The sequence below is a fragment of the Diachasmimorpha longicaudata genome, chromosome 2, assembly GCF_034640455.1.
Source record: "Diachasmimorpha longicaudata isolate KC_UGA_2023 chromosome 2, iyDiaLong2, whole genome shotgun sequence".
In the NCBI taxonomy this organism is placed as follows: Eukaryota; Metazoa; Arthropoda; class Insecta; order Hymenoptera; family Braconidae; genus Diachasmimorpha; species Diachasmimorpha longicaudata.
The window spans coordinates 11963050-11975928 of record NC_087226.1 but is presented as its reverse complement, the minus strand read 5'-3'; the positions used below and the strand labels follow the sequence as shown (position 1 = coordinate 11975928).

General features: G+C 39.8%; 3 protein-coding genes across 3 annotated transcripts; 2 read left to right on the top strand and 1 right to left on the bottom strand.

Annotated features, from left to right (window-relative positions):
- The first annotated feature begins 298 nt into the window (after nucleotides 1-298).
- Nucleotides 299-1814, top strand: LOC135172788 (ribonuclease H2 subunit C). The gene is made up of 3 exons (XM_064139153.1): nucleotides 299-528; nucleotides 813-1045; nucleotides 1136-1814. The coding sequence occupies exons 1-3, from the start codon at nucleotides 381-383 to the stop codon at nucleotides 1160-1162; spliced, it is 408 nt and encodes a 135-aa protein (XP_063995223.1). The 5' UTR covers nucleotides 299-380; the 3' UTR covers nucleotides 1163-1814.
- A 447-nt stretch (nucleotides 1815-2261) lies between these two features.
- Nucleotides 2262-6514, bottom strand: LOC135172745 (transmembrane channel-like protein 7). The gene is made up of 3 exons (XM_064139069.1): nucleotides 6003-6514; nucleotides 5256-5509; nucleotides 2262-4736 (listed from the first exon to the last, which is right to left on the bottom strand). The coding sequence occupies exons 1-3, from the start codon at nucleotides 6178-6180 to the stop codon at nucleotides 2829-2831; spliced, it is 2340 nt and encodes a 779-aa protein (XP_063995139.1). The 5' UTR covers nucleotides 6181-6514; the 3' UTR covers nucleotides 2262-2828.
- An 87-nt stretch (nucleotides 6515-6601) lies between these two features.
- On the top strand, nucleotides 6602-12816 carry LOC135172733 (nucleoporin Nup188). Its single transcript, XM_064139028.1, has 2 exons — nucleotides 6602-6778; nucleotides 6983-12816. The coding sequence occupies exons 1-2, from the start codon at nucleotides 6750-6752 to the stop codon at nucleotides 12777-12779; spliced, it is 5826 nt and encodes a 1941-aa protein (XP_063995098.1). The 5' UTR covers nucleotides 6602-6749; the 3' UTR covers nucleotides 12780-12816.
- The last annotated feature ends 63 nt before the right edge of the window (nucleotides 12817-12879 follow it).

Sequence of the window (12879 nt, the reverse complement as noted above, 5' to 3'; positions counted from 1 at the left end):
GTCTTCAGAATAAACTGTCGATTATTTTGCCAAAAATTTTCAAACGAAATTCCAAAGACTCGTCTGTTCCACGCGAGGTTTTTTGATTGAACTTCTTCATTATTGGAGGTTGTCAAAAACTAGGGCGTAATAAGCTATCAAGTCAACCCCTTTCGAATCTGTATCTATTTTGCTTTCATTTTACCCTATACTCTCCTTTCAAAAGCAGGCGCGAAAGCACTTCGAGGTATCGACCAATAAGATGGCGATTATCGATGTACGAAGATTGCCGATCTTTAAACTTCGGAGCATTCGCGGGTGTTGAGTAAGGTTAGAGTTGTTGTGAAAAGCTGACACGACTGACCACTATCCAGACAGTTTGTTATTATTCGAATTGAAATATGTCGATTCATCTTGAGATCAAAAAAGAACATCTTGAGACAGAGATGGACACTGTGTTGCATTCTATGCCTTGCAAAATCTATGGGGACACACCTGCCAATGTTTCGACGTACTTCACACCATATATTAGGAAAAGTGATGATAAACGTAAGTTTTTTGTAGGTTAGAATGATTCCAGAAAACATTCGTTGATTGTTTCTTCTAACTAGTTGGTTCTAAATTGAAAAAAAGTTATAGCTCGATGTTTTCCTTAGAGTTTGGTTAATAAACTTGTGGATAATTTAGAAAATTTTTTTTTTTGGCCAGGGTATTGATTTGCGAATGTTAATACACTCAGAATGTTGAAAAATTTGTTAGTATTCCAGGCAAATGATTTTGTGGCAACCCAATCCTTTATGAATATTGCAATTTGATTTCCCTCGTCCTCCTAGATTACGATGCATCATTCAGAGGGTACCCTCTCCAGGGAAAGGTCATAACAGTTCCAGAAGGATACAAGGGACTGGTTCTCCATGAGCAGAAAAAACCCGCCAATCCTAAAAAAGAAAGGAAATTCGTATCCACTGGTGGTTTTTCGAAGTTTACATATTGGAATTTCGATAAATTGCCTTCCAAGAACGATACTATCGTATCCGCCCTCGACTGGATTGACATTGCTGAAGCAGTAAGAGCCAACCAATATTTATTGAATCACATATGATGATCCTGAATTCAGATTTAAGCTACTAATATTGATATTTTTTCGTTGTTTTAGCTCCACGGACCCGAAGAGAGAAGTTGATGACCATTTATTTTAAATCAAAGTAATTTTTAAGATATTCCATGAAGTTTGAAGCTCTATTTTTTTAATCCAATATTACCATATTCCCATGAAGAGGATACAATATTTAAAACTGTTATGATGATAATCTTCTCGATAATAAAGCCACGATACTTTCGTATGAATATGCGTGATCATTTCAATATAAATTGAACGAAAAATAATGAGTTCTCACAAGGTCCACCTGCATAGAGCCCTTTATCAGACATAGATGATAAACACATAATAAATTTTCATATTTTTATTAAACGTCCATAGCACCTATGAACTACACTAAATATATTTGAGAAATACTGATACATCTTTGTTCTCTATTGGCAAGATTTGAGTAGTTGATTCAAATATTATTATCGTCTGGGACAGCAATAGGTACACAATACAGCTATATATTGTTCACAATAACTATTTATTTGCTGATGTGCTTTGGAAGTAACGTTCAAATTGGGAAAAGCCATCGAAATATTTTTTGTATAATTTTCCTCCTTTTGGTTAATTAATAAATAAAATAGTTCGGCTTTTTCTTTCTCTGAAATTTTCAGGTTTCAAAATTCAAATAAAATTTCATTTCATTGTTTGGAGGTATCTCCGTAATACGACTGATATATGATAACTTTATCATTAAATTGCGATGTTGAATGTACGAATTAATGAGAAACAGTCATCACTAGTGATCATTGCTTTCTCTTCACATGATTTCCTTGAATAATTATTAGTTATAAATACTATAAAAATCTGTACAAAAGTCTTCAGAATCCGTTCAAGTCTTCAATTTTTAGTGGAAAACAAAATAAATAAATAAAAACATTTGTTGTGTGTTGAATGTTAACTGCGGAGAAGTATAAATAATCTTTGCTCTCGTTAATAATAAATATCGTCACATATTGCACATAAAGTTCATGGTATTCCGTTATTAATCTGATTATTTGAGATCATGGATTCTATATTGGTCTAGTTCTCGCCGACTTATATCACTAGATATTTAAAGCCTGGTATCGGTTTCTAATCAGCCTTCCACCTGCTCATGTATGTTTACGATTTAAATTCTCAAATTATTTACAAATTTCATGGATATTATCGTTAACCTTAGTGTGCAAAATAGGTCCTTGCTTTTATCACTTTGAAAATGTATTTTTCATTGTTTCTAAACGTGTAATTTATCGCCTTATTTAGTATCTTCATGTGATTTTTTTTCTCGATTTACACTCTGTATCCGGCAAGATATTTGTTTCATGACTCTAATCAATAACAAAGTGAAAATAAATCGAGAATAGAAAATTGGTATACTTTAGTTTAGTCACAGCATTTTCCTGCCTCAATTAGATATTGCACTCGCTGGTTTCCTTTCATTTTGTCATGAAGATGATGTTTTGCATTAAGACTTTATCCGCAAGATATTTAACGGCATTATGTGTAATTACAATTTGAGTTGTAGAGCGGAACATTTAATTTATACGATTCTGACATGAAATATGCTCACATAGCTGTCTAATAATTGCACATAGCAAATGGTTCAAATTCACAGATTTGAATTACCACCGTCGTTATTAAAACCTTATGGCAAAACATTAGCTCATTAAAAAAATGAAGAAATTCCAATATTTTTTAAATATCCTCCTAGTTCCTCAATCTAATTGAAATTTCCCAAATCAATCGACTGATCTTGTTGATACTTGGACTGTTCTTGCTGTTGCTTGATAAAAGCACTAAGTCTATTTAATAAAAATTGTTTATCATGTCCCTCCAGTACCAGTTGATTCTTGAGTACAATCACCATATGTTTATTGGCAATGGAAACAGCATAATAATAGTACAGAAGTAATGACAAAGTAATAAATGCAGGGATGCCAAAGCCAGCGGTGCCCAAAAAAAATAACACCGACTGAATCCACCCCGGAAACTGTTTGAAAGTCTCAATAAGGAGACTCCAAACTGTCCCAAGACCCCTAAAAGGTCCACATGACTTCGAAGGCTCGATCTCAGCGATTGAATAGCCTACGGGAATACTTGCAAGAATGAAAGAAACCAGCAGGACGAACATAAATAGAGAGTTTGACCTGCTGGCCCTGTAAACATGGCTCGAAGGTGTGCTATTAACCAAGCATGAAAACTTCTTCAGATAAAACAATAAGAAGCAGCCGAGGGCTGCAATAAGTGGCAGTAGAGGAGCAAAAAATGTCCCAATCCAGCAGATCGTTTGTGAATAGACAATGTCCAAGACATGATGAGGCAGATCAAACTCCTGCTCACCAATAAACCTTAGCAATTTATTCTCTGTGTGTCTGGCCACGAGGGATCTCGGGAAATTGATGAAAAATGTCACGAAAAATTGCGTGAATAAATCGGTGACATACAATTTAAGAAATTGTTGGCCTACAAATGTCTCCCAGCAGACTGGCCGTCGTCCCTCAACATTAGTGCACTTTTCTTCATCAACATCAACAGTAATGATCTTGTAAAAACTCGTAAGCAGAACTGCTAATGAAGCTAATCGTAGAAAAACAATTCTGAATAATGTCAGTCTTACAACGAAAAGTGGAGAATAATGTTCCAGTGCCACTAGATAACGAAATAAAAAGGGAACGATGACGTTGAGTCCAACGATGCAGATGTAAGGAAGAAATTCGTAAAGTAATTGTTGTGTAATTTTCTTCACAGAGATGTAGCCTATTTCCTCAGAAGATTCTGCAATTGGATTGCTGACTCTATCGAAGGAAATGTCAATGATGTAATATATGAATAATCCACAGGCTGCTAAAACTGCAAGCACCAGGAGATTCACAATTAATCTAACGAGAAAAAGTTTGATATTTTCCTCTCTCGTTCGATTCTGCCTCTCTTCCTCCAATCGCTCGGCTTCTAGGAAAGCCTTTATCTCATTGTAAAGGGCTTTGTGTTTTATATCAGCTGATTTTTCGTTCTGGATACAAAAATCCCATCCACCGAATATTAAATTACAGTATTGATAGAATTGTCCTTCACCTTCAGTCACTCGTTCTCTGAAACCTTTGGCTGCCGATCGAACAATAGCCATTAAACTTACGAGGAAAAAACCTATTGTTGTGCAAATATAGGCTAATGGAAGATTATAGTGAACCTCATCGTTGAATTTTCCATATATTTCATTGGAATATATTCCGTAGTAGAGGATTGTTCGTTCCAGGGGACCACCACCCTGAACTATGTCGATTATGTTGCTCGTCTCGTGGGACACATTTAGATATGTTTCCGAGCAACAGGCAATGGTGCTTGTGTTTGCTGTGCAATTCTCGGGCCTGGGGGTGAGGACGATTGATGGCAGAGAAATGAAGCAAAACATTATCACGAAGAGAATTATGTTGAGAAACATTAGCCACTTTATGAAGAGAAAGTACGCCACGATTCCCATACCGAAATTTCCACCGATCTTCTTGAGGGAGGTGCTCCACAACTCCATCTTGGAATAGGCTTCTTTCAGACGAATCCGGAATTGTTGCCAGGCTTTCCTACGCTGCCATTTCAGCTGTTCAAAACCTTGGAGTCGCAGCTTTGTTGCATTCTGTTGAACAGTGAGGAAGCTATTTGGAGATTTCATTTTCTGGGAGAATTTAAGATAAGTGCTTTTCGTGCTTTCAATGTAATTCTTCGGAGATAAATTGGCGAAGATTGCGGTTGGGATTTTAAAGCGGAATATGCCCGAAGAACTTTATTGTGATTGAGGAAGCTTTTAAAAGAGATGATTTTTAATTTGTTTTATCGACGGAGTGAGAGCATTCAAGGAAAAGTATTGAAAGATAATCTTGTTTTTCAATGGTGGAATTTATCGCCATGAGTTCTTGATAACACTGTGTTTAATTACTCATCAAGATGATGCAGTCTGATTGCAATCGATAGTGAAAATTTTATCATCTTAATTTCATTTTTACTCTAGGACTGATTAAATAATCATATGCTCATATGCTGAAATCGTGTAATTCTGGCTGGAAGGATCCGGAAATATATCTTAAACTTATTGAGTGAGTAATGAATCCTTTATAACATAATTCTACTAACAAATGTAAAAAAAATTACTTAGTACCTGTAACTGCCTCTTAAGCTGAACTTTTTGTGCCATGCAAACGGGCATCGCTTTGATTTGCATAATTTCCTCCCACGTACGCTCCTCATTCGATAAATTCTCGGACAAATCTGGCAGCATTGACATATTTTGTGCATCAGGAACATTTGTTGACATTCGTCGTACTGTACTGGTCCGCGCTGTTCCACGTGAACGAGTGCTTGTGCGCCTCCTGAGAGTTGTTCTGGGTTCATTTCTGATTCGCTTTGCGGTTGCTGAAGAGAAGAATAGAAATTATGATTACTCCAATTCTAAAAAACCATGAATAGTCAACGTTCCATAGAAATAAAATGTGAATTCCAGAACTCTGTCGGGGAAAATAAAATATCTACGACAGGGATATTGTGCAGGAGAACAGAGCTCTTTCATGAAATATGTGTGGATTTGCAATGTAAGAATACCTACATTTGCCCACCCTCGAGTACTTGCACTTGCCCTAAAGTGGTGCTCTATAAGCCACGTATGGTTTATGGATTATTAATGATCGTTAATCGATTTTTCGTCAGTTACAGAATATGAATAAATTTGCTACGATTCTAAACAAATAATTTTACTAGAGAAGCAATAGGCAAAATACTTAGATATCCTTAAAACAACTATCGAACAACATGATAATGAATAAAAACTGCCAATTGGGTTGTTAAATTTCCGCAATATCCCCTATGTTTATATTTATCATAAACAAAGTTGACCAAATGAATTTCTCACCAACACGTGATTTTTTACTGGGAAGGAGTGTGGCAATGTGCGAGGGATCTCTCTGCAACACCTGCTGTAAATCTGCCTCGATAGCGGCGGGATAGCGTTCCTGATAAAACTCCGCACCAGCTTCCTCCCAGCCATGTCCCTTATCACCTCCACGTTTCTTTCTCTCACCACCCGACATATTTTCTTTTCGGTAAACAATCTGTCACCCTGTTGCCAAGCGTCAAAGCACAATTTCACCCCAGTCCCACCTCGATTAGCAACAAATGCTGAAAATATCTTGACTTATTTCCAAGCTGTGCCAGGCTAAGTCTTGAAGTTGCGTCGCCCCATTTCTCTGCACTGGCCGCCTTATCAACCACCACTGGAATAACATTCGATTATTCGTTCACAGTAGTCTGTCATTGTCTCTGTCCAAGCACACTAACACTTATGTTTGTTTACTCATTTATTGTTCTCGATGTGCACACGCGTGAGTCATTAACAATGGTAGATTCATCGATTGTTTTTTCTCGAGTTGAGAAAAAAAATTGAAATTATCGAATTGAACGTCAGAGACAAGAAAATGGCGATTGCGGAGGGGTGGGGAGAATTGAATCGTCCTTACCGATGGCGCCCTCACCCGTCTGATAACTTCGCGCCAAGTTTTTGTAATCAGGTGGAGATAACCTCAATGTTTTCTGACAACAATGCGCTCCGATCAGTGATTTGTTGTAACAAAAAAGGGTTTGAGGACGAAAAAAACTCAGAATGCAGGTGGAAACGTTAGGAGACTTACCGTGAGTAGAATATAAATGAAGTATATATTTTGCAACGTTCATTATGTATTTTTAAATAAGAAGAGAGCAATCATACTGCTCATTGCCTCTACCAGTAATATTATTCATGTTTAAACATGCGACCACTTGATTTTTCTATTGATCAACGTTTTGCAAAGAAAAAGTATTGCCCAAAGAGCATATCTCATTTCTTTATTGTTACAGCTATTGCAAGGGTCTCTGGCTGGTAATCTCCGGTACCACCAGTCGCTGCGAGAAGGCCCTTGTAGATGACGAAATAAAGAACGCCACCGAGCTTCTGAAAAATGGCCTCAACTACTTCAAAAAATTCACCGAGTCTTCCCTTCAAAATTACAACAAAACAAATCCTCGTCCAAAGATGTATGATCTTATCTCCAAGCTATCGTACCTGCTGAACCTCGACGCCACGATCGCCTCAGAATTGACCCTCAACTACATGGTGTACGAATACCGCAGTTGTGCTGAAACATTTGCTACCCAGCTTGCTGATTTAACATCCCTGAAAGTTCTCATTGAAGAGTTGTGGAATTTTTACTACTCGGAACGCATAACTATGATAAAATGTCTAAAACTGATGGTAGAGTACCGAGACAATCCCAACCATCCTTATCAAAAAGAATTCGCCAAATTCTTCGAGGAAAATCCCTTGAAAATTTTTCTTGAATCCATTCTGGAGCAAATAGAGCGCCTAAAATTCACGAATATAACTTCAAGATCTCACTTAATCACCGAAGAACACCTCCACAAACTATACACTAGTAATCTGATAGAAATGAGAGAACTCCTCCAGATATCAACGATGATCTTAGACACCATTCGACCAGAGACTTTCGAGAGCCTGTACTCCAGCATCTGTGGAGAGCCACGACGGCTCCTCAGTTCCAAAAGCCACGAAGACAAGGAAATGATTTCCAAACGGCTAGAAGAAATTCGAAAATGTCAGTCGGCTCTTTACATTGTTATTTTGGACATAAAAAAACACTCTGAACTCGTTGACGACACAAGCATCGTTGAAAGCTGGCTGAAAGATGTGAGGAGGAGTATGCAGGATACATTCGAGCACAAATGCCTCCGGGAAAGTTCTCCAGAAGACGGCCCATTACTTCTCTCTTGGATGCTAGCAAACTACGCCATCGAGCCGGAAAATTCAGAGACACTGAACGTGTTCCGACCATTTGGGGTCCGTGCAGTTCACCTAGATGTTTTTAGGTATCTCCAGGGTTTAATTGATGCTGAGATGATTAAGGAAGAAACTCGATATGCTCAAATTGTCCGGGGGAGTGTTTACAATCTTCTATCTCTGCTGTGTTCCTTCATGGACGAAGATAAAATCAGTTCTTTTGACGGGATTTTTGAGGCAGTTGCATCAGTTTTGCGCTCGCCAGAGATAGCCGCAGATTTTTGGAGGGACAAGGATGAAGAGGGAGGCCTTTGGCCCTTCTACCATCGAGCTGAATCCCTCTTTCCTTATCGATTCGAACCATTGACGATAATTGCTACTGGTCTTGCTGCTGCATCATCACCCAGTGCTAAAAAAATGACAGAAAAATTGGAACAATTATCGACTCTCACTCTTCAAGTTCCCAGGCACCGCAACAGCATCCTATCGATAACTTCACGATCAGGGTTGATTTATCGTCCTTACGAAGGAGACTGCACTCTTCATCGAAATGATTTCGAAATCCCGGAGAATTGCGAAAGAATTATTCTAGATGGAGACCTCAGTGAGGCAGAGATAATTTTGTTTAAGATAAAAGCCAGGTACGGAGATGCTTTTCATCATAAAATTGAGCAGCTGTTTGGACATGCTGGTGGTGGATTAATGAATGTGAGTGACCTTCAGATGAGTTTACTGGAGAATGTTGCCCAGGGATTCCAATTATTGAACGCAATTCTCTCAGCAGGCTTGGATATTCCTCCAGGGATGGTCATCCCCACTGAATTAAGTCTGGAGATCATCAATAGATTCGCTTATCCAGTCTTGCCACCAAACCTCTTCAAAATTATCGCCTCGTGCTTGCAAGTTACAGCCAGATTGGTTTTGAAATATCCTGAGGATATTTTCTCCAGGATGAGGGTTGGAGTTTATCCAAAGTTCAATACTGGATTTCAGGATGTCATGGAGCTTGCAAAAGCCTCGTCATTTGATGGAGGACTGATAGCCTCGTGGTTATCGGGAATTGAAACTATTCAGCATCAATACCCAGTGTTGAATGCTTACTTAGACACTCTATCGAATTATCTAGTTGCTAAATACAGTGTAGAAGTCATGGACAACATGGAGATTCCAGGGATGGTGTTTCTTCTCCAAGGAGTCCTGCCAAAATTGGACTCCTGGTATTTTACATCAGAATCCGAACGAATTGATCTGTGGTTCAAGTCCATGTTCTGCATTCATCGAGTGCTAGATGCTAATCTATCGAAGGATGAACCGAGGAAAAAATTGCAGTTGGTGGTTGCCTACAGTTTGTTGTATCTAGAGCCCAGACATGCATTGTTGAAATTGATCAGAACTGGAGAGAGAAATCTGAGAAATAAAATGATGAACGAAACCGACTGGATCAGTGGCAAGGGATTCAAGATCATCAAGAGTGTGCAGCTGGCTCTCTCCTTGGTAAATCGATTGCTGATGTTCCGGAAGAATCTTGGATTGAGCCACGATGAACGATCGCCATTGGAGGTGGCACTCTACACATCTCCATCTCTGCCAAATGCTCTTCTGATTGTTCCAACGATTGTCAACTATCTTTACGTGGAATTTAGTCCGGCGTTGCAGGCAATGGCGGTGAGATTACTCAAAAAGTTCGCCCAGGGATTCTCGATGTCTCTTTTAGTTTGTATGGGAATGGATGGCACAGCTATTAGAGGTACCTTTGCCTCGAGGTTGATGTCTCCAACGTGTTCAGTGGAAGTTAAAGTGGCTATTCTCGAGCTGGTTGCTGTTTGCCTAGAGAAACAACCTGGTTTGACAGAGGCTCTCTTCAATATCATGCATCAGGCTGAACAGAAAAGAATTTTTCCTCGACCCGCTGATCAATTTCTGACAGAAGGATGCAGCCAGTTTTTGGATTTATACTTGAAGAGGATGCCCAATGAGAAGGAAATTGTCTGTGATCGATTGTACGATAATACGATGAATTTGTTAAGGGCAATGTGGTACAATAGAAATGTGATTTTGGTAAATTTCTTCAGGAAACGAGATAAATTCTGGACACAAGTATTTTCACCTCTATTTAATCCACTGATTCGAGGATCCAGAGGATATGCACATCTCATTGATATTGCGACATTGGAGTTGTTTGAATCCTTACCCACTTCAAGCCCTGAGGATGATTTCACGAAGAACTTGGAAAAACTTCTACATAAAGACGATCATTGGGAACGCATTATTGAGTATATCTTAATGAATGATTCATCATCGAGTTCTACAACTTCGCCTGCTGATAGGGCAAAACCAGAGCCTGAGAACAGAAAGGTGGAAGCACCACTGTATGGAGCAAACATCGAAGCTTGGTACAACTTCATCGTAACTCTAACAGATGCGAAAATCTCAAGTGAATTATTATCGCGGGTTGAACCTAAACGCGTACAATTCTTAATGAAAATGACGCTAATCTCGTTGTCATCGAGAATCAAGAGAACTTCTGATGTTGGGGATGCCCGGATAACCATGTTACTAGCTTCCTTAGCCCTCAGGTGTGTCTACACTTGGAGGGAAAAGTGTATTGATGATCCTGCAGTCTTCATAGACAAGATCGTTCAGTTGATGGAGGACATATTCCATTCTTACACTGCATATGGTGTCTCTTTACGGAGGATTTTAATTTCATTACTTCTGGGATGCATTCAGCTTGTGAAAACAAAATTATCAGATGACAGATCAAGTTTAGAGTACCTGTTAGTCCACTCTTGCCTGTTGTCAAACTCTGAACTTCATAAATTAGGGGAAACAGTCAAGCAGATCAAAGAAGCTAACCTCAAACCTGAGGAAAAAGACCAAGATCCCCTAGAAGGGACAAAAACCTCGAGCCCTCGTAATTCTCATCAAGAAGTCAGTCCAGCGACGTTGGTCATTAGCATGGTGACGTACCTATTGCGGTGTCATCCTCAGAAGCAATATCCAAAGTATGCAGGAAGGTCCAGTAGTCTTCATCTTCGCCAAATGATTCCAGAACTGATGAACTGTCTGCATGATACTCTACAGATCCACAAATTCGTGGGCTTCAGCAGAGTTGCATTAGAATTCTTAGGGACAATCGCACGATCTCCATACTACAATCCATCGCCAAGGCCCATCGACGATGAGGAATCGATTGCAAAGCTCTGGCTGGCTTTGGTCCCTCCCCAGGCACTAGGAGGCAGCATGTTGGAGTCTCTGTACGATGACAGGGCAAACTTGGGGCAGTGGAGGTGTCAGGATTGGTGGCAGATTTATACACTGGGTATTGAGTTCCTGACAGGACTCGTCACCAATGGATGCAACGGTGATCAGCCCAATCTTCCTCCAACGAATATAAATCCAATAATTCTGTTCCTCGGATCCCACGAATTTCAATTAATTGAAGTTGCCACCTTGTTGAGGCACACTGCCGACCCCCTAGCTATCGACCTTGTTCAATCTCTTGTGGCTTTGATATCTGCATTGACAATGCAAAAATCAATTTGGAGTGTGATCCAACCGAGTGTTAGAGAAGGACTCATGAAATGCATGTACTTGATTTATGATTCAACAGTAAATCTTCTACTTCGTCCTCGCATCCTAAAGTTCATCATTGATGGCGTGAGAGTGGAGAGTGCTGAAGATCTTCATTTCTGTGATGAAAAACCCCCAAGTAATGAATTAAAATTGCTGGTCAATAAATTGATTGTCGTCAACTGGTGGTGTACCCAGTGTTTCTTGAGATTTTCTCCGCGATTGAACGCACTCGTGGATACCATTTACACACAAGATTTCTGGGACACTCCTCTTGCTGAGATGAATTTCGGACCACCCCAGATGTCAATGAGTTCAGGCCCCAGTCTCACATACGGCACCATCATCAGCTCGACTCAATTATTCATACAAGCATTGAACTCCCACTTAACAGTGGGATCATCCTCGATTATTCAGCAGGGAGTTTCCAGGGATAGTATTGATTCAGCTAAACGAGAGTGGGAGCGAGCTACTCCCGAAAACGTCAGGAAGCTTCAGCCCACGGACCTGAAGAGAATTCTCCATCCTCAGTTGTCGGGGTACGTGTCAGGTCCTGAGGTGCTGGGGCACCCTAGGCTTTTACGAAGACCTTATGACCCTCTCATAGTGGAAAATACGATCCTGTCAAGAACAACGTCGTTCACGCATCACAGTGGACGTCATCATTCAAATAAAAATGGTCAAAATTCTGGACAGATTGGGAATAGTGGACAGTTAACGCCATCAGGACGGAACGATCGAGCTGATACCAATCCCTGGTTTTCCTCCATGAATGAAAATAATTCTCGATTAGCACTGGAAGTTAACCTCGTTCTTGTACTGTGTCAAACACTGGAGGGGGTCAAGAGCCCGAGATTAGCATTGAGGGACCGTCAGTTGATTGCGAGAGAAACTGCCAATGAAATTGGAGTTTTCTTCGATTTCCTAGAGCAGAAGGCATCAGGTCTGCACGAGTGGGAGATCGAAGGGGCCCTTGTAGGCGTTGAACTTCACGATTCGATTGTGAGATCTGTAAAGCCGCAGGCTAATGGCGAACCAGGGTCTATGACAGTGAGACTTAAGGAGGACTCGACCATCAATAAAGTACCTGTGGGTTCTATCAATCACGATCCTCCAGAGGCCACCAGCCGAGAGGCCATTTCATTGAGACTGGAGAATCGTCTTGAAGAAGATTTCTTGACAAGTGGAACTTTTGTAATTACAGCAACTAAAATTCAATTTCTGTCGTTGATTGGAAAATTATTCAAATCAATGCTAGAATCACTTGACTCTGCCCCGTACGGATAATAAAGTATGTCGATTGTCTTCGTATTTTTCTATAAAATTGTGTTAATTTTGTGGAATGTTTGTCCTAAAATTTTTCAGTCAATACAAATTATTAAAAAAA

Coding starts and splice junctions, on each gene's coding strand:
- LOC135172788 (XM_064139153.1), top strand. CDS start 381: ATGTCGATTCATCTTGAGATCAAAAAAGAACATCTTGAGACAGAGATG. Junction 529..812: donor TAGGAAAAGTGATGATAAAC/GTAAGTTTTTTG, acceptor TCGTCCTCCTAG/ATTACGATGCATCATTCAGA. Junction 1,046..1,135: donor GGATTGACATTGCTGAAGCA/GTAAGAGCCAAC, acceptor TCGTTGTTTTAG/CTCCACGGACCCGAAGAGAG.
- LOC135172745 (XM_064139069.1), bottom strand. CDS start 6,180: ATGTCGGGTGGTGAGAGAAAGAAACGTGGAGGTGATAAGGGACATGGC. Junction 5,510..6,002: donor CAGTAAAAAATCACGTGTTG/GTGAGAAATTCA, acceptor TCTTCTCTTCAG/CAACCGCAAAGCGAATCAGA. Junction 4,737..5,255: donor AGCTTAAGAGGCAGTTACAG/GTACTAAGTAAT, acceptor ACTGTTCAACAG/AATGCAACAAAGCTGCGACT.
- LOC135172733 (XM_064139028.1), top strand. CDS start 6,750: ATGCAGGTGGAAACGTTAGGAGACTTACC. Junction 6,779..6,982: donor GAAACGTTAGGAGACTTACC/GTGAGTAGAATA, acceptor TTATTGTTACAG/CTATTGCAAGGGTCTCTGGC.